Source organism: Oryzias melastigma, linkage group LG19, assembly GCF_002922805.2.
Source record: "Oryzias melastigma strain HK-1 linkage group LG19, ASM292280v2, whole genome shotgun sequence".
Taxonomy (NCBI): domain Eukaryota; kingdom Metazoa; phylum Chordata; class Actinopteri; order Beloniformes; family Adrianichthyidae; genus Oryzias; species Oryzias melastigma.
The window spans coordinates 9622316-9649706 of record NC_050530.1 but is presented as its reverse complement, the minus strand read 5'-3'; the positions used below and the strand labels follow the sequence as shown (position 1 = coordinate 9649706).

General features: G+C 35.9%; 2 protein-coding genes across 16 annotated transcripts in view; both read right to left on the bottom strand.

Moving 5' to 3' along the window:
- The window catches only part of si:ch73-103b11.2 (protein outspread), a 50408-nt gene extending 25945 nt beyond the window's left edge, over window positions 1-24463 (bottom strand). For 4 of the 5 annotated variants that reach the window (XR_002920559.2, XM_024284262.2, XM_024284263.2 and 1 more), the window contains exons 1-5: window positions 23636-24463; window positions 21480-21557; window positions 19735-19800; window positions 2775-2926; window positions 431-515 (exon numbers count right to left, since the gene is read on the bottom strand). Coding sequence is in view for 4 of the 5 variants with exons in the window: in XM_024284262.2 (XP_024140030.1) it covers window positions 431-515; window positions 2775-2926; window positions 19735-19800; window positions 21480-21557; window positions 23636-23755 (501 nt within the window). In the remaining variant the exon portion in view is untranslated. The remainder of the gene's footprint in view (window positions 1-430; window positions 516-2774; window positions 2927-19734; window positions 19801-21479; window positions 21558-23635) is intronic. The other variant, XM_024284266.2, reaches the window with a different exon arrangement.
- Window positions 24464-25308: 845 nt separating this feature from the next.
- LOC112154647 (actin-binding LIM protein 1) overlaps window positions 25309-27391 on the bottom strand; it is a 17909-nt gene continuing 15826 nt past the window's right edge. For 5 of the 11 annotated variants that reach the window (XM_024285754.2, XM_024285755.2, XM_024285759.2 and 2 more), the window contains 5 exons: window positions 27261-27303; window positions 27149-27156; window positions 26738-26812; window positions 26329-26409; window positions 25309-26097 (listed from right to left, as the gene is read on the bottom strand). In XM_024285754.2, coding sequence (XP_024141522.1) covers window positions 25984-26097; window positions 26329-26409; window positions 26738-26812; window positions 27149-27156; window positions 27261-27303 — 321 coding nt within the window. In that variant the 3' untranslated portion in view covers window positions 25309-25983. Of the gene's footprint in view, window positions 26098-26328; window positions 26410-26737; window positions 26813-27017; window positions 27304-27391 lie in introns of those variants that run through there. The other 6 variants (XR_002920682.2, XR_002920684.2, XM_024285756.2 and 3 more) reach the window with 5 other exon arrangements.

Here is a 27391-nt window from a genome sequence, read left to right as displayed (position 1 = left end):
AGTTAATGAGGGTTGGATTGATTCAGATGGAGCACTACTGAAGGCCTAGGTGTGAAATGCACGGCCCCCCACTGGTATTTAAGCAGATTTATCGAATTGTTAAATATTAAATGAGTTATTTGTTTCACAGCTCTTTAGCATTTGAATGAAATCTATTGACTGATGTTTAAGTCGCACGTTTTTCCTAAACTGACCATGCACATAACCTTCACATCTATATTATATAGAAAAAAGCTAAGTTAAGGAGCCTAAGAAAGTTCATATAGTTTAGCTAAGAAAGTATATGAACAATATTATGACTTCTCGAAGAAGTCATAATAGTTTCAATCATGACATCTAATTTCTTAAGGGTTTGAATATTTTTTGCTTATGTTTGGTAAAAAACAATATATATATTTATATATATAGAGAGAGATGATACAAGTATTACCTGCTGGGTGTGGGTGTCGACTTTACGTTTTTTCTTCTGGTTCTGCTTGTTGGTCCGGGGATAAACGGTCAGAGCCTCCTGCCACCTATGAGCACAAAACAATCACAGGACCATCAAGAAATGTTAATGCAAACAAAATATATTCCGTCTCTTCACACATGTTAAATCAGTACGATACCATGGAGGGCAAAGTTTTAAATATTGAAAAACATAGTAAATGTCAGAATGTACACTAAAACATTTTAAAATCCCGCTCCAACTAGATTTTTTTTTTCATTGTAAAAGCTCCCAGAGGTCTTTTAATTATGATTATGCAGTTTTTACCTAAAATCAAAAATGCTGTTTTGTTTTTTAAGACCTAATTATGGAGAGAATGTAGTCTCATTCAATTTGTGTGAGCATAAAATCTAATTTATAACTTGTGTCTGCCTATTTATGTGTGACTTTGAATTTGTGTGTGTAATTCTTGATTTGTAACCTGTACATTACAGGAAACTGTGTGGACTTGCAATTGTGTATTCACATGTACAAAAATTACAAAATGCCAAAAAATACAAAATGCAAATTACACACACACAACTTTAAATCACAGCAGTTTAAAAATAACTACACCTACAAATCTTTAAAAAGTAAGCACATTCTTGATTTGTAACTTGTGTTTGGATGTTTTTGTGTAATTTTGGGTTTGTGTGTACGCAATTGTTGATTTCTAACTTATACATTTTGTGTGTTACTGTTTGTACTTGCAATTGTGCATTCACATACATATTTTCTGCAGTGCAGCAAAAGTTCATTACAAATTCAGTTCTGGGTTATAAGTGGGACTGTTGACGCGGAAGTTATCTGCGCTATTTTCCCAGCATCCCTTTGTCTACACTCTCAACCGCTAGATTATAGCCCAAGCTAATATTAGTGTAGAAAAAAAATGGCGATCAATATCAGAGCTATCTAGTCGTACAGTTTTGAATCAGACGTGAGCTCAAACGAGGAAAATTAAGACGTTAATGAATCTATTTGTCTGCAATTGCTTAAGAATTGTAGCTGAAAAGAGAGACTCACAAACAGTTTTTTCAAACTGTGGGTTTTCATCTGATCCAACATGATTTGAAAGAAAAAATATTTAGAAACCTACTATTATTTCTATATTATTTTACACATGGTGTCTATTATAACAAAAAAGGCTCAAAGAACATGATAAAAAAACAAAAACAAGATTTTCTTCGGAGTGGGTCTTTAATATTTGTTTCAATTTTTTTCATAAACTAAGATGACAAATGTACCCTTTTTATATGTCATCTTTATTTTGAAATTATGATAAGAAGGTCAAATCCGATTTAAAAAAAACATTTTTACACTAATGAAAAACATTTTGACCATTTTTCTTTATTTTATAAAGGAATAAATACATTTTGAAGAAACAGTTGACAATTTGGAAGATTGAGTCATAGAGAAATCCAACACAGCAGTCAATTTTCTTTGGTAAAAATGTTCAACTACATATTAAAATAAAATAAATTTAAAGTTCTGCAAGTTTTAAAGATAAATCATTTTTAATCTAATAGATTTGTTTTCTAAAGCAGTATAACATGAGAGGAAATATTTAAGCAGATTCTCCTTTAGATTCAATCTGGTGCATGCTACATTATCATTTCAGTTTTACCATTAGTAAAGGTTTACATTTGTTTTTCTGATAACCCAAAGCTGCAAATTAGGATTTTTTTTCTATGAAGACACAAAAAAGTATTTTAAATTTAAATTCAAGCCATGAAGTGTATTTCATATTAACAAGTAACACGTAAAATTACCCTCAAAAGGCAAAAACCTCTGATTCATTCCAGTTAATGATAACCTTAGAAGGGCAGAATGTGTTGTGTGAAGGCCTAAAACCAGTGGGAGGCATCTCATGATGGAGGAGGAACAGAACGGTGAGTGGGTGCCGTGAGTCACAGCTCCCCAAGAATAGCCACAAAGATACAAGCCAGAAAGCAGAGCGAGAACAGGCAGAAAAGAAACCAGCTTTGTGCAGCAGCAGTAGAGGAGGAGGAGGAAGAGGAGGACAGCCGCGAGAATCAGCGTAATTATGAAGATGACATTTTCTGTAATGGGACGAGGGGGGGTCAGCTTGTGAGAAAACAGAGGGAAGCAGGAGAAGAATGTGCTCCGTCACTGCAGCGACAATTTCAACACCCGAAGGATGGCAGTGTGGAGCAGACAGCAGGGGGCAGAGGAGTTTTGGCAGCAAAACGTAGGACTCCAAATCTGTTTAACTTCCTCTCTTTTAATCGTGTGCTTTGTATTGTAGATTCACTGCAGAAGTCTATTTGCAACAGCAGTTATGACTTACCCGTTGATGATTTCTTTACACTCGGCCCGTATGAAGTACTCTTTCTCAGGGGTGAGGATGCACAGCGAGTTCTTCTGACCCGTCCTGGATTCGCCATCGATGACATCGGAGCACTGGTTCATATTGATCGTACCCTGGGGTAGAGTGCTGGGCTGAAAGATCACAACAACCAAACACAAACAATGAGTCCAGGGCGGAAGTGGCCTGACATGTTCGTAAAATCCTCCATTTGTCCAAACAGAAAATCCACTGAAAACAGAGCATTTCTCTGCCAAGTTTGGCACAAACACACTTAGCATGTCTGAGTGACACCAAATGTTCGATTTACGCTTGAGGTTTCAATTGAAGAATTTCACTTACAACATGTCAAAAACACTGATTCTTTTCCGTTAATTACTCCTCGCCAAATATACAGAATAAAATTCTACTTTTTCAACAAAAAAAACTTGATTTGTAGAGTAGCAAAAATGAATAAAAAATCTTTTTTAAAACGTATTTAATATATATATATATATATATATATATATATATATATATATATATATTTAAGCTGGTCATCAAAAATCAAGTGAAACTAAGGTTTTGATTGATAACTTGCAGAAATCAAATGTATTATTTATATATATAAATACCACTGGGAATTTTACTACAGACAGTTTGAAGTGGCAACACAGATTTCTCATGTCAAAAATATAAATAAAATAAAGGGAAGAAATACATTTTTTAGAGAAAGCTCCTCCTCCTAAAACTAAAAGAGAGATTTTTCAAATAAACATAATTTGATCAGAATTAAAGCTTCTTCAAACAAAATGTTGAGTTTATTCAACCATGATGCTTTATCTCATCAATCAAAGTGTGCACAAATAGAAAAAGATGTTAAAAAAGATTTTTTTTTAGGCAAAAATGGGACTGGAAAGATCAAATCTGAGTGAAGGGGAAGCCTTGTGTCGGGTGGGACTTCTTTTTTTTTCTAGAGTGACTGGTTGGACAGGATGCTGAGATTCTAGTTCTCTCACGATCCACCTCTTGTTAAATGATTTATATGCATTGCTGGCCTCAAAGTTGCTGGCAGATTGACCTCAGTTGAGAATGTGCACAGACATCCTTAGCTTTCCTTTGCAATTTGCAGGTTCCAAATGCAGTTTGAATAATGGAAAAAAAAACTCAAATCTACATAAAAGACATATGGCAGCACTAATAAGAATGAAATATAGTTTTATTAGCTTAGATGCTACATTTTTATAAGTGTATCCACAGATTAGGTGAAAGAAATTGCAATAAATAGCCAAATAAATCTCTGTTTAAAAAAGTGTCCATGCATAAGAATCAGAGCTGCCACGATTAGTCGACTAATCGACTTAAAAATGGTCAACAACTAATTTAACAGTTGATTAGTCGTTACTTTATATTATATGGAATCAGAGTGTAGTACAGTCAAAAATCATAATAGCATCATTTTGGACTATTTTGGCATTTCTTAAGGTATTTTAGGCTAGTTTGGCGTTTAGCTAATATTTCAGCTGCATGCTAGCTATTTTGGCTAATTTAGGCTTTTTGACTTTTTTAGGCCATTTTGGAGTTTAGCTAATATTTCAGCTACATGCTAGCTGTTTTGGCTAACTTAGGCATTTTTTTCAGGGTTTTTTTGCTAATTTGGAGTTTAACTAATATTTTAGCTGGCAATCAGCTTCAGCTATTTCAGCTATCAACTTCAGAGTTGCCCTGTGACAGACTGGCGACCTGTCCAGGGTGTACCCCGCCTTCGCCCATCAGCAGCCGGGATAGGCTCCGGCACCCCCGCGACCCCGAAAGGGAAGAAGCGGCCAAGAAGATAGATGGATGGATGGAACTTCAGAGTTTTTAGCTATCAATTTCAGAATCTTCAGCTATCAGCACTAGCATCTTCAGCAGAGAAATTGAGCTTTAGTTAGTTTAAAGCTAATGATGGTTAAGATGCGAGTTCTACATCCAGTTTGCACATGACCCGATCAGTCGACTAATCAGAAAAAAGAATCGGTGATTAGTCGACTATTAAGATAATTGTTTGTGGCAGCACTAATAAGAATGAAATATACTTTTATTAGCTTAGATGCTGGTAATCATTCCAAAATAACATCTTAATCATGTAATCTTGTTTAATCTTTCCTAATAGTTCTGTTACTGTGTCATCTCCTGGCAGACGTAAACCAACCTGGCAACCGAATGTATAGCAATCAGATATTCTTGAGGAAAAATTCTCGATATATTCGATGTTACTGGTAAATGTTGACTGAATAGCTGGTGGGCCACACACCAAAGCATATTTGGACAAAACAATCTTATTTTTTACTAGAGTCCGTGTGAGCTTTTAAATTACAAGCCAATTGCTGAATGAGTGTCAAGGGTTTTGTTACTTAAAGCAGAGAGCTTAGCAATGCAGTGCTGACTGTTGCTCTGCCCACATGCTGATTCTGCTTTGACCGTGTCCAAGACCAGCTCAGAGGCAAATCAATGTTCACCCCACTGTTCTTCTGTTGTACCCACTTTCTGTGGAAGAAAGGCTCATCGGTCTAGCATTCAACAGCCATAGTTTAAAATCTACCATTGATATTGTTCGTTTCATGCTGGGAATCCTTTTTTATATTTTACCCCCGCTCTTTCAACATCGGTTTAAAGAATGCATAATTGATCCGTGTTTCAAGCCGTTGTAAATCATTGCTTTTTACCAGAAAATCTACTACTATACCGTTGGGTTGAAAGTCCAACCTTTGTACGAACAGTGCAAACGTGTCTCTCCACAAACGCCCCCATGAACATGTCAGGCTATTGGTTCGACTCTGCCCACTTCTCCCCCATCTGATGGATTTGTTTGTTTTTGCAGAGTTTCCTTCCCTTCCTTTCCTTCATTTTTTTTTTGACAAGGTGAGGTTATGGCAACAGTTTACAAATATAAACACCAGACCAAACTTTTTTCAGACCATTTATCGTCTGTTCAAAACCAAGTCAACGCATAATAAAATTACAAAAGTAACTTATTCACATTCTGATAAGGAGCTAATACTTTAAAAAGTCCTTAAAAACTTCTATAAAAGTCGAGAAGAAGCCAGTTGAAAGTTTTGGACATGATCCACTTTAATCACATTTCAGGATTTGTTTTAATTAAAACAATCCCTTTGTGTACTCGCTATTGATGATGCAGTAAGTTTTTTATGGTCAAACCTCAGGAAAGGCCACACCGTGTTCTTTATTTAATGTCTATCATCGCCTTGTCTCAATCAAATCTTACACTTGAACGAACACAAAATCATCTAAGCCAGGTTTGCAGGATAACTTACGATGCTTTTCAATAAACAGATATCTTAATAATTTAATAATCTCAATTTTCCACAACACATTAGAACAGAACCCAAAATCTTCTCTTCATATTTGATACCCAAACAAGTAAAATATGTTATTTCCATAAAGATCGTTTTATTGAAGGGAACTGTTTTACAGTTCCCTCTGGGCTAATAAATCCTCATCTCAACAAAACAATAATACACCCAAGACATTTTATGATTGTTATGTTAAAAGTGAGACATCCCAGCGAGCCACATTACCATCATAAAATGAGCAGAAACCACAGGGAAGATTATTGACACGTTCACTCAACACCAGACTAATGAAAAGAAATGCTCGTCTGAAAGGGATTTCTCTCATTGGGGCTTGAAGAATCCTCTGTCTTGTTATAATAATCAGTCAAGGACTATTTTCAATTCAGATTAGCTGAAAAGTAAAGAGTTAAGATTTCATCAGAAGGGTTGGAAAACATATTTCTAATAAGGATTTGGTTACAAAATACAGAATATATTCTAAAAATGTATTTTGTCCTGTATTCCAATACTTATCGTACATTAAAGATTATTTTTAACTAAACTTATATTTGTAAAATGTGAATGCAGTATGACATTTCACTTATACTGATATGATACAGCAACATTTTAAACTTAAAAGACAAAAACAAAAAAAAAAATAAAAACAAAATACTACTTAAAATCTAGTGTCTTATTTTGAAAAGCATACAACATTAAAGTTGCTTCATTATTGTTTTAAAGAAATCAGCTTTTATTAGGAGAAACACTTTTTTTAAAGGTTTAAAATCAGAAAATACCTGTCCGCTGTTGCTAAGCTCTAATGTCAAAATAAGAGACACGATAAAAGATGCAAGTTGATTTATGAGCCCTAATATAGGCCTACTACCAGTGTGAGTTGTCACTTTAACACTGATGTAAGTATACATTTGTATTTTATTTAGGAAATATCAAAGCTTTCATGTGAAGGGATAAACACTTTGGAGCGCACCGCTTCACCTATCAACTACTCAAAAAGACAAAAATCAATTTGAAAAAGTATTTCCTGCTGCATATTGCCTTTGAGGAGTAACACCCACCATCAATATTTTTAAAAACATGTTTTCTACATGTACTCCACTATTTGGTTGAGCAGGCAGTTAAAGGGTTAAGCTGATGCAAGAACCTCCAAATTTATAATAAAGAAGTGAATTTATGCTTTTGTCTAAAGGAAGAGTAGAAGGTTTCACTGAACATTTTATAAGTTCACAGAACTATTCAGCTTTGTTTCCATGTAAAATGGCACAGCGCCGCTTTCTCCCTATAACACTTGAACTGAAGTTCTCAATAACAGCTTGAAAATGTATTTTTAAAAACATTTACTCACCCGAGACAATAAGAAACTAAAAAGATAACTTTTTTAATCAATTTTTTTTCTTGGTGGGGTTGTTAAAGGGTTAAGAGGATGTTGTGGTGAAAACAAACATTTAGTATTTGGGGACTTCCTAAGTCTTATTTTCCCTGCTGAGGGAAAAGCTGTAGCTTCTCCTGGTTTGAATTCTCACGCTGGGTCAGCGCCTCCACACGTACATGCATATAACTGTAATCCCTTGCAGCAACGCACATGGGAAATGTATCCATGATGTGTGAAGATTGACTTATTTAGTTTTTAGGATGAAATGTAAAAATGTATTTGATTAATTTATTAGACATTCGTTTCTGAATGTTTCATCTTTGTGTCCACGATCCATAAAAAATTGATTTACTCATAAAGAGGGCAGGTAACACCTGCCAAAATGCTTCAATAAATATAAACTAAACAGTAAACAACACTTTGAATAGATCGAAAATATATTTACTTAACTTAACCAGTCTTATTTAGCAGAATCACCTTAAGTCTCAAGCCCTTTTATGGCCTCTACGAATGTAATCCTTTGACTTCAAAGCTATATTCTAAATACCTTCTATTTAAACTCCAACAGAATACAGTTATAATTCTAAATATGCTTTGCAGGTAGATGAATTCTGTTATAAACCCAACAGTGTTTTGTTGAGAGTGAAAGTCTTTGACTTTGGACTGCCCTGCCTTTGCCATCTGTCTTTGTAAACAAATCTACACCACACATGTTAGCTTGTCCTTGAGCCGCAGGCAGAAGAGGATAAACAGCAAAATATTTCAAATTCTGAGAACAGTTGTACAAAGCAGCTTAAGCTCCTGTTTGGTAATCACTGATTTTCTGGGCCTGAAATAAATCACTGACTTTGATTAAAAAAAAAAGAAAAAAAGTTTTCATAAAATCTGCACACTATTGACCTATTTTAGACGGAATAGGTCTTCTCTCATAAATGTACATCCTGCCAGTTAAAAGCCTCTAAATGACTTTACTTTGGTTCAGTCACTGTGGTTCTAGCCCCTAAACACAGGGAGTCCCGGGCCCACACATCTCTGTCATCAAACTTAGACTGTCAGCTCTTCTTGGGCCACCGCTTTACACAATGAAGCCTTTGTCAAACAGCACCAGTTCACATAATGTGGGATTGTCAGCCACCACAGGTCACAGAGCCAATCCTACTTTTAACTAGTCAACAAGTGAATATCTTATGTGACAACAGACTCAAACAATTATCTTTTTATCAGCACTGAAATGAAGTAGGCAGAAAAAATAAACTCTTGTGTTTTTTTAACAAAAGCACTCACGCAGAGTTAAAAAAAACGTTACCGAGAAGAGTTTTGATAAGAATAGTTTTTTCTAACATGATGTCTGTGGCTAAACAGCCTCTTGCACCATTTTGTCATTAAACTGGAAAATGATGTTAAGGTCCCATCAGTTGGGTGTGTAAAAATGTGTTCTCTGCATCCCCTGGGGGAGCGGTGAGCTGCCATCGCAGCTGCACTCAGGAACCATTTGGTGGTTTAACCCCCCCAATCCAACCCCTTATGCTGAGTGTCTGGCAAAGAGGCACAGTGTCCCATTTTTAGAGCCTTTAGTCTAACATGACCCTTGATTTGAACCTCTGACCTCCCAGTCTCAAAGCAGATTAACGATGTGAACATCTAGAAAAGTAAACAAATATTGTTTTTTTAAAAGGCACAAATGAAAAATAAATATTAAAAAGCTGAACTACTACTCTATCTTGAGCATTGAGAGCTTGAGTGATCAGTAGGGGTAAATCTGTTTGGAGTAAATGTCCTGGATAAGGAGCCAGAAGACGAAAATGTCAAACACTGCTTATGGAACAGGTAAAGACAAAGACAGGGCTCAGACCAACATAACTGGGGCTCCCAGGTTTGCACCCGGTGGCTGAGCCCCTTCCCACGGGAACCAGCAAGGATCAACTAAAAAAAGACAGTGGGTCATCACCAGGACACCTTAGGAAGGATGTTGATGATCAACTTGGCAGTTGAGTCATCTGACCTGTAGTTGTGCGTCTTGGACACTCAGGGGAAGGAAAGGGGAAGCCCTTGCAACCGATCTCCACCTGGTGGTAAAGTTAGAGTTGCTGGCACAATAGAAGGCCAGAGAGACTTGGCAGGTTCAAACACAATGAGACAGTCTGTTGGGAATGTCTGATACACATTTGAACCCTTTGATTTGACTGCTTTAATGAAAGCTGGACAACAAAACCCAACAGCATTACTATCATCTCAATTTTCTCCGCTTTTGTGATGGGGTACATGAAAAAAGTGAGAGTAGCTGGACACGAAGACTGTGGAGAGTTTTGGGTCACATTATTAGAACAAGCCCACCCACATTGAGGCGGAATTTTAAATGAAATTCAATTAAAACTAAAGTACATCATGGCAAAACTACGAAATTAACAAAAATGGGTTCAAGACACATTCCAGAAGAGTGAGGAACTTGGTCAACCAGGAGGAGATACGCCAATTTAGGCATTTCTTTGCAATGTCTTTAGGACACCCACTAGGATTAGGCCCTGGGGAAGACCTATGATGGACTGGTCCTCAAGAGCCACAAACCAGCCTGTTTTTCCAGGACTGGACCCTGAATCTGGTGTGTTCAGTCAATCTAGATGTAGAATCACTTGAGTCAGCTAATCAGGAAAAAGCTAAGCAAGGAGAACTGAAATACAAGATTGAGGCTCTCAAGACCCAGGGTTGGCCAGTCCTGGACTGAAGGGACTCCGTTTCTTGGTTGGCATCTTGAGGTCTTGGTGTAGAAGGAGGTCTGGGCATCTCTACTTGAGCTACGTACACACCAGGCTTGTGTGGTCCATTAATTAACGCTGGTTTTTGAATGCACTTTTAGCATATAATGTTCACATAGGACTGTTACTACCTAATACTAGTGCATCAACTTAAAGTTGGAAGGGGCTAGGTGCAAAATGCTGAAGTGATGCAAATCTCGAAAATCTTGCTCCAGGCTTTTTCTTTCATAGCTATATTCTGGTATATGAAAGACCTGGTGTCATACTTCCAATCAGGCACAAACTGAAATAATTTCTCTTCCATGATCAATTTCCAACCGGGTGGCTTCCGTGTTTTGAAAAGGATGCCATGTGTAAGTGACTATCAAATCAGAGTCTCTGATTGTAACTTTCAGAACACGTTCAATCGCCACGCGTTTTGTACAAAGAGCCCAACGTTGGACTTAAAAATATGCATAGCAACGCTGGAGTTTTGAACGCAGAAAGTTGAAATGGGCATTCTCATAGCCTTTTTATTGGAAGCAGTCGCTCGAACAAACATTTCCAAGCCTGGTGTGAACGTAGCATTAGACTGCTGACCCTGTGACCTGGCCTCAGAGGGTGGATGCAAATTTATAGAAATGTGATGAAGTGTCCTTGGGCAAGACACTGGACCCCACATTCCACCTAGTGGAAGGTTGGCGCCAGTGTTCAGCAGAAGAGCCGCCACCAGTGTGTGAATGGGTCTGTGACTGTAAATTGCTTTGGGCCTTCAAGGAAGGTAGTAAAGCGTTGCACAAGAATACGCCATTTACTGTATGTTTTTTATGCAGCTACTAGTCACACAAAAAAAGTGAAGAGCGACCAATTACAGGGAAAGTAATACAAACCTAAACAATCCCAAATGCTAGATTATTATTGGTGTTTTTATCCAACAGGGTATTCTGTTTCCAAAATGTGAATTTTAGACAAACTTTTATTCACTTTCTAATGTATGTAAATATTATGTACCAGTATCATGCTTACTACATCACAGCTATTACGTTTTTGGAGAGCAAAACTTTTTTGTGACATCAACTTTCCTCAGTGAAGTTTAGTAAAACATCTCCCTTGTGAAAAAAGTCATGGAAATAATAGTTTTTTCTGGCAATGGGAAAATGGTCTCATCTCAGTTTTAGTTGCACAACAAATTCCCTTCCTCCCCCATCCACATTTCTGGGTACAGCTGACTCATTTTAGCAGGAAGACAGAAAACAACATTTCCATTTTTAATGTGTTTATTTACCTACTCATTTTATATATATTTTTTTGTATTTATATGGTACTGGGTGTCAATTTATCCCCCAGCTTGTGTGGTGAGAGTGAAAAGCTATAGATTCAAATATCAAATTCCATTGCTTCTCCATAAACATGTAGCAGCAGGAATCCTCAGCTATGTTTGAGGGTTTAATTCTACATACGAGACCATGTGGCTTTAATTATTAAAAACACTCTTCAGCAAAGAAAACAAGTGGTGAACTGGCACCGTATTCCGAGTTACAAACCTATGATCAAATCTCTTAATCAATAAATGTTATCCAATAACAACAGCTGTGAAATAAATCTTTCCATAGCAACTTTGGATAACAGATGTAAATAGAGGTTTTCGATACTAGTGAGCATGCCAAACAGCTGCTTTGGTAGGTGCCAACTGAGTTGAGTCACCTTTAGTCCTGTTGTTGAGGAATATTAAACTACCATTTCTCTGCCTCACAGGACTACAATTAGCATTCAGGCACAAACATACATAGCAATCAGAAGAGAAACTAGGCCTGACAGAGTGGTCAGAAACATGATTACAATTATTGCTGCCGTTATCCCCACAACCCTATAATGCTACCTAAATATTAGGACGGTTTTAAGACTGTGCAATTACAGAAGTTCAACTGCTGTGTCAATCCCTCACCTATTTAAAGTAATTGTATAAATCAGAGTAAGCCACATGGAGGACATCTGACATCCCCTGCAGCAGAGAGTCTTCAGGCATTCCCAGATCCACCTCATTCTGTTGGTATGCATTTGAGGTTTTCTTCCAGCAGGCCTATAGTGAAAACTGGCTGCAGCAGGAACATTCGAAAGAAGGCAAAAAATTTAAATAACCACACAATTCACATGTTCAGGTGCCTCAGAGACACTGATGTGGGTGGCCGCAGCGCTTCTGCACTCTGTGGTGAGAGGACGTGGGCGGTTTAATGCTGCACTAGAAGGGCCAGCAGCCAACAAATGCAGAGGAGGAGGAAGACGAGGCCAAGCTAGATGATGAAGCCCATTTTCTACTTGGATAACATGATTCCATTCAAAATGAGGATACAATTACATTTGATAAATCAACAAAACTCGTACAAAAGGACCTTTATTGGAAAGGGAGGACCAATAAATACTGTCATCCAACAAAAGTCTCAATCTTTTTATGATGAATTTATTACCAAACACAGACGAAGCAGATAGAAAAAAAAAAAGTATGTGTCACAGGTAGATATGCTGGCTGGAGAAACAGGTGCTGAAGTCGAGTTGTGTCATGTTGACTTGGCTTTAGGAATCAGAGTCTGAGCAGAGAAACATCGTGTCTGCATGCCCACACAACATTTCTCCCTTTTAAAGAAAAAAAAAACATCTCTCTCTGAAATCTGCTCTTCTCCTTTCAGATTCTGTTCAATTAATGGGTCCAGATTTCAAATATTTATTCAACAGCACTTGAGCAATTCACTGTTCAGGTACATCTGTGCTGGTTAAATAAACACTTTTATCAGTTCAATAGAACTGAAAACTCAGAACTGGGTTTAGCATTTACTATCAGCTTCAGTTTATTCATTAGGATTTATTTTACGAACAATCTTTAAATAATAACAAAATGCAGCAAATATCAAGGTAAAGTTCCATAATTTTTATAGACATTTATTAATAACCAATAATAGAAATGTATTGGCAGCAGCCTACAGTATTGTTAAGGTCTACGTCTTTTTCTCTTCCACAAAGAGATGTGAACCTCTCAACTGTGCAGGCTTAGACTTTATTAGACTGTGCTGTAAAGTAGGCTAACCCTCAGTGCTCTCCAAAACAAATGATCTGTTGTTCAGACTAAAATGCAATGGAGGACTGTTGCAAGATACCAGCCGGAAAAACTCAAATAAAAGGTTGGGAGGCAAGAAAAGAAAAAAGTGGAAATAATAACATTTTAGATGAACTTAACTGTTCGGCCAAATTAGTCTTGAGTAAAACTTTTTTTTTTTCTTGTAAAAAGTCTTAAATAACAGGTTGATGACAAAGCGTAAAGAAAGAGTGATGGTTAAAAATTCAGCCTGAAAGAAGCAAAAATCTTAAACTATTTACCAATACAGGCACAGACAGGGTTTGTTTCCCAGCCTTCTGATGGACATTAAAACTGTTAAATAATCTCAAAATAGATGCATTATCAGTCGACTGAATCCCTGTCTAGTCTGTGAATTTTAATGTTTAGAGGACAGGAAGTTACACCTTCCCAAAACATTAAACAGAAGATTTTAGACTTGATCACATTAGAGGGAAAATGGCCACTGAAGCAGGGAGGAAACTAAAAGCATAAAAGGAAAAAGCACTACAATTAAATTTGAAAAGAATATGAATAGAAAATAAGATCAAGCCTGTTTCGCATGAGACCTATTCAGTTAAGCTTTGTAAATTCAATTTAAATAGAATTTATTTGTTAATTTTTGGTTCATTCACAAAAGAAAACCTAACGTGAATCCCAAAAAATCATCATATACTTAAATATATCAATGTTTTTTCACTTTTATGACTACTGAAAAACAAAACAAAAAAGAAAGAATCTGATTTAAATATAAATACCTAGTTTTGAAGTTCAGATGATTTTCTAGGATAATATTAATAATAATAAATGCCTTTAAAGATAGTATAAATACACAAAGAGTGTAATTACAACCACACTGTCATCAGTTAGTGTGGTACATCTAAAGACATTGAAGCAAATATAGTATTTTAATTGTACTGATCTAAAAGACAGGCGTGAGCCCAGACAGTAAAAATGATCCCCATTTATGCATATAGAACATGCTACACACAGGAATTTTAGCAGTTCAGTGCCAGTTTAAACAAAGACCTATAAAGAACTTTTCATTTTCCACTAATCGCAGCTCAGTTATTATGTGGATACACAACTAGTAGCCTACTAGGATTTTTGTGGCTTACAATGATTGTATGGGGCTTTTGTTTAATGTCTGTAGATGTAGCAGTGCCAGTAGGGTCTTTGTTAGTGTTGAAGTTCCCTCTGTTGCCACACTGTTACAGTATTTAAAGCTAAAATGTTTCAAAGGACTTGAAAACTACAAAGTGACCAAACATGTTATGGGTTCAGGGCAAATAATATTTGATTTATTTATTTTATTGTGGCTATTGTGGTACATCTAAAACAAATTAAAAGAAAAATAATATAAATATACCACACTAACAGCTTAAGGAGCTGTTTTTAAGTTGGCAGAACTTTAGTAGAATTCAACTAAAGCTTAATTCATGTATTTTTATGGTCTTCTGCAGTAGTTACGATGACCCCGCTAAAATCATGAATGTTTACATTCTAGAAGACATACAACGAAAGATATCTCTCAAGCACCATATCAGCTCAGAGCAACACAAACCCCACCTTAGACCCACACTTGGCAAACAAGTTTAACATTCCAGTGGAAAAGGTCCAATACCATCTTATTTATAAACTATCACCAATGTTTTTATCTTTCATGCTCCGAAGTGTTTCCCCTTCAATTGGGAAAAGTCATGCTCCAAAAGACTACATTTTAAATTGCTGTAAAAATGTTTTAGGGATGTTTTCAGACTTGGTTTGCTCAAAGTGATCCATAGTTTTCTACCCACGTTAATCCGGAGCTAATTTTTACTCTGAATACCAAGTATCCTGATAAGCATTGCAAAGCATAGGACCGCCATTATTCTATCGTCGCTTTGCCCTGACCTCATAATTCCCGGCCAATGACTGAAGAGATCTCTAGTCACATGGTTTTGTTTACAAGTTTTGGTTTGAAACATATATATCCACTTGAAAGGCTGTCTGAATACAGAACAAACCAAACTCGAAACTTTTAGGACTCTGTCCAGAACAACCTAATTTTCCTGTCTGAATACAAGCCAAGATTCATTGAAAACTCAAGTGTCAAGACTTGCAGTAAATGCAATGTAAATAAATGTAAATACAGTAAAATTCACTGGGTGATGATAAAGGTTTTAGGGTGCAAGCCTTCTTCAAAAGGCCTCACAAAGTCGTGCTCTAATCCTCATTCTTTCATGTCTCACTACAAAGTTATTCCTGTATCCAAACTATACAAGTATTTTGGAAAAAATCTAATAAAAAAACAACTTTTAAATTCGTTTTTTCACAAAGGCAGAAAACATACTGCATTTCTGTGTTTCTGCATGGTAAGAAAGATACAAAGTCTGTCAGCAAATTGGCTGACACTGCAAAAAACACTCAGGAAAGAGGCAGCAGGATTGTGTCTCAAGCAAAAAGAATGCACAAATTTGCAGCAAAAGGCTTCGAGTTTTTCAAAAATGCTCTCAGCTCTTGGACAGTGCTGTGGGGCAGAGGTCTGCTATTGGAATTCCAGTAAACACAGGAAATTAATTGAGCAAAAAGCGAAATGAGAACGATTTCAACAGCTGAAACATATGAGAACATCATGTTCTTGTTGGGGAAGAAAGGTACGTGGCCATGATACAGACCGTCAACTGCAGTCAATACGGTCCAAAAGCAAATGCAATTCAAGGGTCTGTGAATGGTGCTTTTGTGCACTGCAATTCAATAGGCAGCTTCACTTTATTTGCAAGGTATACAGTACTTGGTCAGTCTTAGAAAAATGCATGGACTAATCAACATGACAACACAAGAACCTGTGTCTTCACATCACAGCTTTCAATAGCTACGACTGATATGCTGTTTAGAGAAAACCTTGAGAGTTAGGATGAGCTCAGAGACCTTTTCACTGACGGAAACTACAAAGAATTAAAGGGATGCTAGTATAGGTAAATAATTAGGTCACAGAGTGGTGAGTAGAAGCTATAGTGTGTATGTGGGAATGGGGAAGGTCAAGCTGAAACAGTAAGACACACAAAATACTTCTTAAACACAATGATCTCATCAAAGTGGCTTTTTGGAGAATTTATCTCCCACACATACTTGTTTTCACAATTATACGATAGTGTGTTTCTTAAAGGTTTCATAAAACTCAACAGCTTCTAGGTCACATCACTTGCAGTGGTGGAAGAAAGAGAAGAGAAACAAACAGCCTGCTCTGCCGGGTTTTCCTAGGTCTTCCGTTTCTTGCTCCACACTTGCGATTCAATCACCTTGGTTTCCCACTGTGCCGAGTTTAGACGTCTTTTGGCAAACCGTGCAGTTTGCTTCATAAACCAGCTTTAGCCACTACAAGTCATCAGATTTTTCAAGTAATTTCTCTAAGAATCCACTCTTTTCCGCACCAACAAGCATGAGCTAATTAGCTAGCTGTGGTTCAGCAATTTACCACCAGTTCACGACAATCTGGCAATGTATTTTTTAGTAACAGGAAGTCACATCAAATAAAAATTTTAGACCATTTCATCAGAATTTTAGACAATTTAATGCTTTTTAAGGCCTTATTTTAGTAAAAATCAATTTAAGACCTTTAAGGATCTGGCAATACATTATTTATTATTAAAATCTGAATTCTAATGCACTTGAACAATAATCAGATGCAACGAACATGTAAACATTCCCTGGCAACATGTGTGGGTGGCTCTTTTCTCAGCACTCTTTATACATGAGGAGGTTATCTGTATGTTAGAAGCATGTCACAGTATGCAATAAAATCTGTTGCTGTAGGGATGTGAACCTGATATGAGCTGCTCCTTGAAAATGTAGCATTTACTATAAACTGGACAAAAAATTAACAGAATTCAAATTCAAAAATTCTTTCAAACTACCACAGCAGCACTAACTTAACGTTGTATTGCAGTTTTGATTATAAAAAACCCTAAATCTGTTCATCTTCACCATTTTTACAGTCAGGGACGGCACATCTCAAGTTTAATAAAGGACTTTTCTACATCAATTTAAGCATTTTTCTCATACTTAGTAGCTATTTCAAAGGAATGTTTGAGCTTAGAATAAAATGATAGGATCGTTGAGTCTTTCTGGGTGTTCTCAGAGGGTGGGCAGCCCCAAATCAATGGCTCCAAGTGCCATGGATCTCCCCCAGCTTTACTCCATTTACCCAAGCCCATGCCACATCCTGTAGGCTGGAGCCACAACTCATCTGACACTGGTTATTCCAAGGACAAAGGAGCCATCAAAGTAGACTGTGAGGAAACACAGGGGTGCCTCCTCATCCATGAACCATGTGCACGCTCTAAAGCAGGAGTGTCAAACTCAATCGCACAAGGGGCCAAAATCCAAAACACACTTTAGGTCGTGGGCTTAACAGAATAAACATTTATTGAATACTCTAGACTTTAAAACTGTAACTTTTTAACATAGTTATGAACTAGATATATAGCATTAGCTGCAATAATGCTAGTGTGAATGCTGTAAACGATTATTTTAATAGTCGACTGATCACCGATTATTGTTTCTGATTAGTCGACTGATCGGGTCATTCGTAAACTAAATGTAAAACGCACATCTTAACCATCAGTAGCTTTAAACTAACTGAAGCTCAATTTGGCCGCTAAAGATGCTAGTGCTGATAGCTGATGATGCTGAAATTGATAGCTAAAAATGCTAAAGCTGATAGCTGAAAACGGTGAAACTGGCAGCCAGCTAAAATATTAGCTAAATGCCAAATTAGCCTAAAAAAATGGGAAAAGAAACTGCTAGCATGCAGCTGAAAAAACAGCTAAACTATAAAATACCCTAAAAAAATGAAAAAAGCCTAAATTAGCCAAAACAGCTAGCATATAAATATTGACCTAACTCCAAAACAGCCTAAATTTTTTTTTTTTTTTTTAAAAGCCTAAATTAGCCAAAATACCTAAAATGTATGTGAAATATTAGCTAAACTCCAAATTAGCCTAAAAAATATTAGTAAATGCCAAAATAGTTCAAAAAGCTAGCAGAATGCCAATTTTTTAAACTTTAAAACTGTAACTTTTCAACTCAATTATAAATAATAATGCAAAAATATTATACCAGAATAAATCAACTTAAACTTTAAATATATTTCAATATATTACTCTCCAAAAATATATATATTTTGCTAAAATAAAACAAGTTAAAAAATAAGCTAAAGATAACATTGAGCAATTAATAACAATAAAGTAAAATTATCCGGAGGGCCGGATCTGGCCCCCGGGCCTTGACTTTGACACATGTGCTGTAAAGTAAAGTCTCTTACGCACTTTGGAGCTATAATACACAAGTAAACACTGGTAACCTTTAAATTGACTTCAAAGTTATTTACAATAAACCCTAAAAGCAATATGCGAGTGTACTGTAGTGACTTCAAGTCCCTCACTGAGCAGCTTAACGCTAGGCATTATACATAATTATGACTATATGGGAACAAGAGTAAGACGAGAACCAATTAATTCGGTTGTAAGGCTGCTTATTCAAAACAACAACAATTATTCTAAAGTGCCTTGGTTGACAAACAAGCCTCTATATTTGGTGTCACTTGATATTTTCAGCTCTGGACCCTTCCTCCCCTCCGTCTTTTGATCCTCTGTTCAGGCAGGAGATGAAAAGATGAAGAGTGACATCCGGCGACTGCGATGAATGAAAAGGGGACATTCGCCTCTTCCTTTGTCTTTTTTTTTTTTTTGGTAAACACATTATTCATCTTTCATCCTAGATCATCAAGCTTCACAAAAGAAGTTTAATGGCTCCAAGACGAAGTTATATTATACCCTCGTCTACATCGTACAGCTAAACACATTCCAGCTCTTAGTGTTTACTGACATACACAAGTTTATGTTGGAAAAATAACATTTTTATTATTTCTATTTTCATCATCTTTAATTGGAAAAAACATACGACTGTGTACAGATTTGGGTCAATCAATTTTAACAAACTACATTATTTTGAAAATGGGACAAATAAACTCATGAACCATTTAAATACTCAATCTATTAGACTGCTAACACTTCAAGAATCTCTTATTTTTTGGTGAGTTTCAAAGAAGGAACAGGTTCTTGCACAATAAGTGTGCAGCGTGTGAGCTGCTAAGCAAACACACAGCTCACCACATGACTTACTATCAACATGGTGTGACTTCATCCACTTTGACAGCAGTGTGCTAGTTAGTTTGGTGGTCAACAATTTCTATACATACTCAGTTTTCGGAAAACCAAAATTGGGGCAAGTTGCTGACTGATCATTTGACAAAGGTGATTTTCTTTTAAATATTGTGTTCTCTTAAAGAAGTTATTTTAGAAAAATTATTCTTTAAAATCAACCGATTTTTCAAAATTTGTAAGAATTTTTTTCTTACCATTTCATCCAGAGCATAACGAAGCAAGCCGTGTTCATAGAGGATAAAGAACCTTCTCTGCCATTTCTGTAGAGCAAAGAATCAATCATTAACTTTAACATAGAAGTTATCAATCACAAAGTCACATATGTTATCATCATGTCATACAGTAGCATCAGATAAGGTCGGAATTGTTATGATAAATATTGTAAAAATCATAAAAATTGTTGAAGGATTGGAAGGAAGACACTGATTAATAAGGTTTGTATGTTTTAATATTAGGGTTTAAAGTATGTATTCTTTAATAATGCAAAATATTGAGATTAAAGTATGCATCCCTTAATATTGCATACTTTAATATTTGGACTTGTAATGTAAAGTGACTAAATTTATAAAAATTGGCTCTAAAAAACCCAGATCCAGTCAAAGCAGTCCCCAAAGGCTGTTGACTGCAACTGTGTTTTAATGTATGACATTTAGCATCTTTTAAATGCAGTTTGTCAAAATAAATTCTAATAAAAAAAGCCAGTAATATCCTTATTAAATGTTCTCATGTCTTACAGGAACGAGAATACTCTAGAATATTCTAGAAACTAAATCAATCAAAAACCGATGTCATGATTTCTGTCAAAAACTCTCCTAACAGAAATGAAATGAACACTGTCCATATTATTCACAGAGTTAATCATATGATATATTTAATGCGAACAAACAGACATATTTAGTGTTCAAGTGTCACCTGCGAAGGTTACTAACTTCCAGCTCCCACCCTGATGATTCAGAAAGAGTTTAGACAAATATTTGAGAGGAGAAGCATTTTAATCAGCAGATTGTGTCAGCTGATGGTCAGTCATAGTATTATAATAATTGAGTAACCACCTTTTGTGATGCTAACTGTTATTGCAACTAAGCTAACATAGTAGAGAATTGACAACAACATTAAGACCATTTATTTTGGTGTCAATATTGGCTTTTACACACACTTTATTTAATGTTTGTTTTAATTTCTGTATATTTAAGGTAGTTTTTAATCTTAATAAAGATTTCAGTCCATTTTCTGTACAGTAATAGACCAAAGATGGAGGTTGTGAAACAACAAATCAGAACTTTCACGTCATTTTTAGTTTACTCTAAAGCTGACCAGTCTTAAACTTAAATGCAAAGAGACAAAAGTTGAATGCATTAGTGATCCAGTCAAAGCAGCAGCGTGGTTCTAATAGTAAAATTCTTAGGTGGTTTTCCCAAAACCCATATGGAAGCCATCAGTGTGGCTGTGAGAACTGGGTCCTTCTTTCTCCTCCCCCACATTCCCCATAATGCTCTTTTGGGAACAGCCACCACAACATAATGTGAAAGATGATAAGAGAAGGTTCCCATTACAGGATGATAAGGAAGTGCGTTTGGTGAAACCATGTCAAACATAGGCTCATAATTGCCCCACAAAAAGGCTTTTTCTGGGAGGAAAAACATCCCACAAGAACTTGCTGAGGAGCAGCAACAACGATACTTCTTGTTAGGTAATTATCTAATTGATAAACAAGGGTTGCCTTTTTCCCACCTACTGGGAGCTATTTAAGCTCCAAATAAATAAGGCCGCACGTATTTTAACCCTAGCCCCACCCCTATTACCAGTGAATAGCCACGTCAAATAAATATACAACAATAAAATATCTATCATCCTCTAATTAGCTCCATTAGGGAACAATTTGTATAAAGTGACAAAATCTTTATTTAAAGGAAAAAGTACAATGAGGTTGAATACTTACTCGAGATCTGTGTAAGGGATTGTCAAAATTTGTTCCTTCGGGAGCCAGCAGAAGCCATCCTCCATACATAGGTTTAGCCTGAAGAAAAAAAAAACTTAAATTAAACAGAAACATATTGATTATATGATCAAATGTGTACATCTTAAACTGTTGAAGCTAGCGCTGTAGCCTAATGGCTAGGACATGCGGCTCCAGAACCACATGTGGCTCCATACCAACTACCTAAAGAAAACAAATAAACAAAGCCTGCAAAAAAAGACTACTAAGGTCCAACCCCAAACTAAAATAACAAAACCCAGTGGGGTAAGACTGCTGAGGACAAAGAGGGGGAAAAAGGAGAAAAAATTAAAAGAAAAATAAAATAGCATTTTTTTTAAAGTAAGGATCACTTAATTAGCATTTATTTAATTTAGATTAGTTACATTTATAAATTGATGGCTGAGGTGCACATAGAGGATAAACTATGTAGGTTTTTACATTCCTGTTTCCTCAACGCTACATCCAGAATGGACATATTTTATATGCAAAGCAAAACTTTGGTAAAAAGTTTGATCTTTTATGAGTTAAAAGCATATTTTATCTTTTGCTGCACAACATTGGTTATTAAAGAAAAAAAAAATAGAAAAAAAAATCAAATTTTGAGAGATGCTAGGTTCTTCTCATATTTTTTGCTTTTGTTCATGCCAAAAAATAAACATAATTCTTATTTATAATAAAAACACAGAAGGTCATGAATGCAAATCCAAATTTCTTAAAGGCTAAAGTAAGACTATGCGGCTCCTTCTAGGTTTTGATCAGTAGAAATCAAGGCCAAATGGCTCTTTTATGGCAAATGTATTATAATTTTATTCAATTTTATCAATTTATTTATAAAATTACAAATGTTTTCTACCGTCAATCCAAGATGAATATGTTGTTCACTAGCTGCCTTAAAGTGACCGAAACCTACTCTCTCTGACTGGCTTCATTCCAGAGCACCATGCTGCTGTGGAAAAAAAAAAAGGAAAAGCTAACACACATGATTTTCCCTCTGATCCTCTAAGTGGGTTGACTTCTGGGTGGCAGGGGGAAGCAGGAGGCAAAAGTTAAGCTAGGAAAACAGATGAGGAGCAGAACAGAGGGGCAATACAAATCTCAGGAGCTCTTTGCAGCTGTAGATTTGCAATTCAAACCTGTACTGAGAGAAATCAAAAATGGAGCTGGCCTTTCTTAAAACGTTTTGGATAATAGTTGAACTTAGGCCACGATGGGTTTTATGCAGTCATGTGCAAACCTGCACGATAATAGACTCATTTAAACCCAAGACTCCTAAAAATTACCTGATTTTTACAAACAACTTCTAGATAATTGGTTTTAATTTACCTTCATCCTACTCAAAACCAAATACAATTCACATTCTGTTGCTTTGTTTACACTGTACAGCACATTTCTCAGCCAACTAAGTAAACAAAATGACAACAGGACCTCCTTGGATAGTTCAGTATTCACATTCAACTGAGCAATCTAAAAATATATGAACAAAAAATGATGTAACTGGAAAAAAATCTTGAAAATAGTAAAACATATTGTGTGCTATTTACATTGGCGTAGAACAAGGAGTTAGAGCAAAAGCCTCCATCTGTCTTTATATGACCTGACAGCAGCCCAAATGGCACAACAGAAAAATAAAGATCAATGTAGGTCATTTTTTACCCTTCAGTGGTTTAACCAAATCACCGAAGGGTAATTGTGTGTGTGTGTGTGTCCCATTGGCTTTCAACTTCTCGTTTCCAGTAATCGTACATACAAATGGAAATATGACACTAAGAGGATGAAAAAGGGGCAGAAGTTTATTTTTTTGTTGGTTCAACTCCCAACATGAAATCATATTGAGCTTGTCAGATAATAATCTTCAATAAAAGAAGAGGTCGTATTCAAAAATAGGATGCTATAAAGCTGTTGGTGTAAAGAAGGGTGGAGGCCCACATCAGCATGAATTGGGGTCAATATACACTCCTAGGCAATAAACTAATTATGTCCAATTAACCTAACATTTGCACTTCATGGTCCACTGACATACCAATCATTTGACACATGAAGTGCAAATGCTTCCTTGATCCAGCAACACTTCCAGGCATTTGGGTTCACAAGGTAAAGTGATTAAAAATTATATTTACCTGATTTAAGTCTTCGTCGTTGAGTAGATGGGACTCTCTGGGTTTGAAGCAGTTCTGACATTTACTTTTGTTGAAAATGTTGGCTTGGAATTTTTTGCAGGCGTTGTCTTTGAGTGACATGGTTACTGGAGGAGGCGAAACCTGATGAGAAAATTTTGATAGTTCTCCTGGAGGTCAAAAAAATAAAAAATAAAAGTAAAACTCTCAAATTCAATAAACGGGCTTTAAAATCCGCCGTTCACCTGTCCTGTCTAACCAGAGGTGGCGAGTAAAATTCTCGTTAGGTGACATCGACAGTCATGTTTGGTGCGACTAACGATGACCTGCTAACTTTTTTACAGGCTTTCTAAAAAGTTTTTTTTTTTTAGGGAAAACCCGTTAAAACACTGAAAGGTTTGCTGGTTGTCGACGTTTCCCAGGTGACATTTCGGGCCTGGAGCTCCCTGCAAAGGTCCCGTTAGACTCCATCGAACGGAACGCCTCTGCCTGGTGGAGGGCTGTGTGCTGAGGGGGGAGGTCCACTTTGGCCCCCCCTCTCCGTCTTTCTATCAAACAAGTGACACCGCAGTCATTGCTATTTCATGCTCCCAAAGTCCTTCAAGATCAAAACCGTGTGTCCGACTCGGGAAACGTCGTCGACGTCGCTGTCACGACGCTGAGGCCATCGTTTCGGGTTCCCTCCGTCCGAATTTCGCTGTCGTTCGTGGTGCTGCGTAGTCTGCGGTCGACGTTTTCGTGAAAATCCTGTAGCGGGCCAGGCGGTTCATCAAGAGATGAGGAGGCGTTTCGGGGAGAGAGTGTGTGTTTGTGGAATCTTGACTGACAGCTTGCTCAGCCAATCACGTTTGAGATGCGGAGCAGTTGTCCAATAGAAATTCTTCAAGAGTTCAACTTTTACCTAGTACTCGCTGGGCTTTAAAGAGCCCACAACATGGCAAACTTTCGAGGCAAACTTGTTTTCTAAATAAATAAATAAACAACCGCTACATTTAGCGGCATCTAAACCGAAAAAATTGTCTAAAATATTTCACATTTTTTTGTCTTACTTTTACCAAAAATAAAGCTATAAAGATAAAAACGAATTATTATAATTTTTTATAGAAAGTGTTTTGAATTTTACAAGTAAAAAAACAATTCAAGGTATATATTTAGGAGTAATAAAAAATGTAATTACTGACAAATCTGGCTAATATAAATCATTTCTTTACTTTATTGCTTGATATCTTCTTGCTAGGCGATAACAACAAATTCCTGTAAAGAGCAATTTTATTGAGGAAGGAAAAAATCAGATAATAGAAGAAATTGTTGAAACTATCTAGAGCAGCTGCATAATGAAATATTTTTATAGCATGTATTTATCTTTGATTTTTATTGGGGGTTCATTGAAAGTTTTATTTGTGGAAAAAGTAGCAACTTACCTTTTATTTAAAACAAGTTAACAGCAAATACTACAAATTTCAGGCTCTATAGCACCACCTGTTGGTCTGAAATTGAAACTGGACCAAGAAAATACATCACTCATGATCAAATTTTAACAATATGGATCCTAAGTTGACTTTTGTTTGTGTTCATATACATTATTTTAATCTGATAGTTTTCTGTGTTTTATAAAAAATTCAGTGCAGTGAAAAAATGTTTGCTTTATTAATGTTCAAATGGAAAATCACAAAAAACAAAGAGTGCAAGCTTTTATTTGGGGTGCTTGAGTTGGCAGTGCTGGGTAACAAATACATTATCAGTCATCTTTACAACAAATGCTTTAGGATAAAACTTTAAAAAACATAAATATAATAATATTTATGATTGTAAAAGCGTTTGTGTGCCTCAGAATTAAACAACAGATTTGCACATTCAACCACTAAAGTAAAAACCTTTTTATTATTTGTTAATTTAAGTCTTTAATAATTAGGATTAGATTGTACTGGTGATCAAAGAAGGTTAGTGTGGAACAAAAACAGACAAACCAGTGTTTCATTATTCATTTTTAACCTCCTTGTGTGATTGTTTTTACTAACCACAACACAAATTTGTACATAAATCCTTAACAAATGCTTAAAAAACAAAAGTACCAATGTGTAGTTTTTTGTAGGTAGGCAAATACCTACTGCAAATAGGATCACTTGTCTATACCATAAAAAGGCAGAAAGTTGACACAAACTCTACAGGAAAATATGTAACAGTTTTGCTCCAAACTAAAATCTCTTCATTCGTGTTGAGTTCTCCTGTTCTCCAAAAAGGTTTGTAACAAATCTCTTATTTCAAGAAGTAATTTATGCCAGACATAAAACAATGAAAGTTTTATTTTTAGATCCGTAAATGATCTGAAAATCAAAAGCAGCAGGCGGCTTCTAGAAGAGGTTTGCTTTCCTTTTCATGTCATTTCGTTTCCAAAGTGGAAGCCTGTCAAATTCCTGGATGCTCATTCCAAAGATTTCAAAGAAGGAATCTGGAGATAGATGCCGCTGAAAAGAAGAAAGCAGAGCAGAAAGGAAAAAGTTCATAGAAGTAATGCAAAAAAACAACTGTTTTTGCAACTATACCTGTAATAAAATAGGTTACAGAAAGTTTCCCTAAATAACACCTCATTTGTGGTTAGATTTTATTTGCAAAATTTAATTTAAACAACAGAGAAAAAAACAAAGATTTGCACTGGATTATTAATATTATTATTATTATTTTTTTTTTGGCCATACCTCAAGTCTTGTCCTGTCAACATCTTTGGGAAGCTTTACTCGACCTCGATTTGCAACAGTGAGCATTTCGAATGGGTACACCTAACAGAATAAAACATTTTTTTAATATATATATTTATAAATAATAGTAGCAACATTGATAAATTGATGAAAAAAATAATTTAAGCCATATTACAGGTTCTGCATGAACCATGAAGAAACAGAAGCCAAATAAATTGAATTTGTTGGTAAAGTCAAAAGTTTAATTCTTTGACTCACTAGTCCAAAAGTCAAAGAGCATGCAGTATTATTTTATTGTTTTAGTTCAGTTTTTCTTCAAATTATTTATTTAGTACACATTTCATTCCTTATTTCTGCAGTAAAACATCTGACGTCGCCTTTCACACACATGTAAATACGTTATACTTGCTTTAGGATCCAGCAAATTAGGCATAGACACTCCTCTGTCCATTTGTGTTAATGGAATCAGTTCATCATGGGGAAGCTATGCAATCAAACACATGCAGATGGAAAAGATATAGCAGGATTATTCTCGCAATAACAGCCAACAAATTCAGTTAAACCTAACTGATAGAACTGATTCTCAATGATTTTTTGAATTTTTCGGATTTCATTTAAATGATTTTTTTCTTCTTTTAGCTTCTGTTCACAAAATTAAATTAGCAGAAAATGCAAAAGTGATTTGTCAATAAAATAAATAATTTCCGCATCCCATAAATAGACACAAATAGAGAAAACAGACGTGCAGATGCAAAAAAATAAAAATAAAAACTTTCAGGCTGAAGATGCATGTACTCATAAATGTCAAGTTTCCACATACCTTGAAGCCTGAGCAGAAAAAGAAAGAGTAAAGCATGAAGAAATCTCATTAGTCACAAAATATAAACATTAAGAAATCAATAAATCAGAAAAAAAGGTGTTTTTAAACGTACTGAATACTTGAGTGTTGCGGCTGCAGAAATCAGCTGATTGAGGCTTAAAAAAGAGAATTTATATCAGAACAGCTTTGAAGCAAACATTTTAAGGGTTATTACAAAATGGCAAGAAAATTGGATTTGTAAAA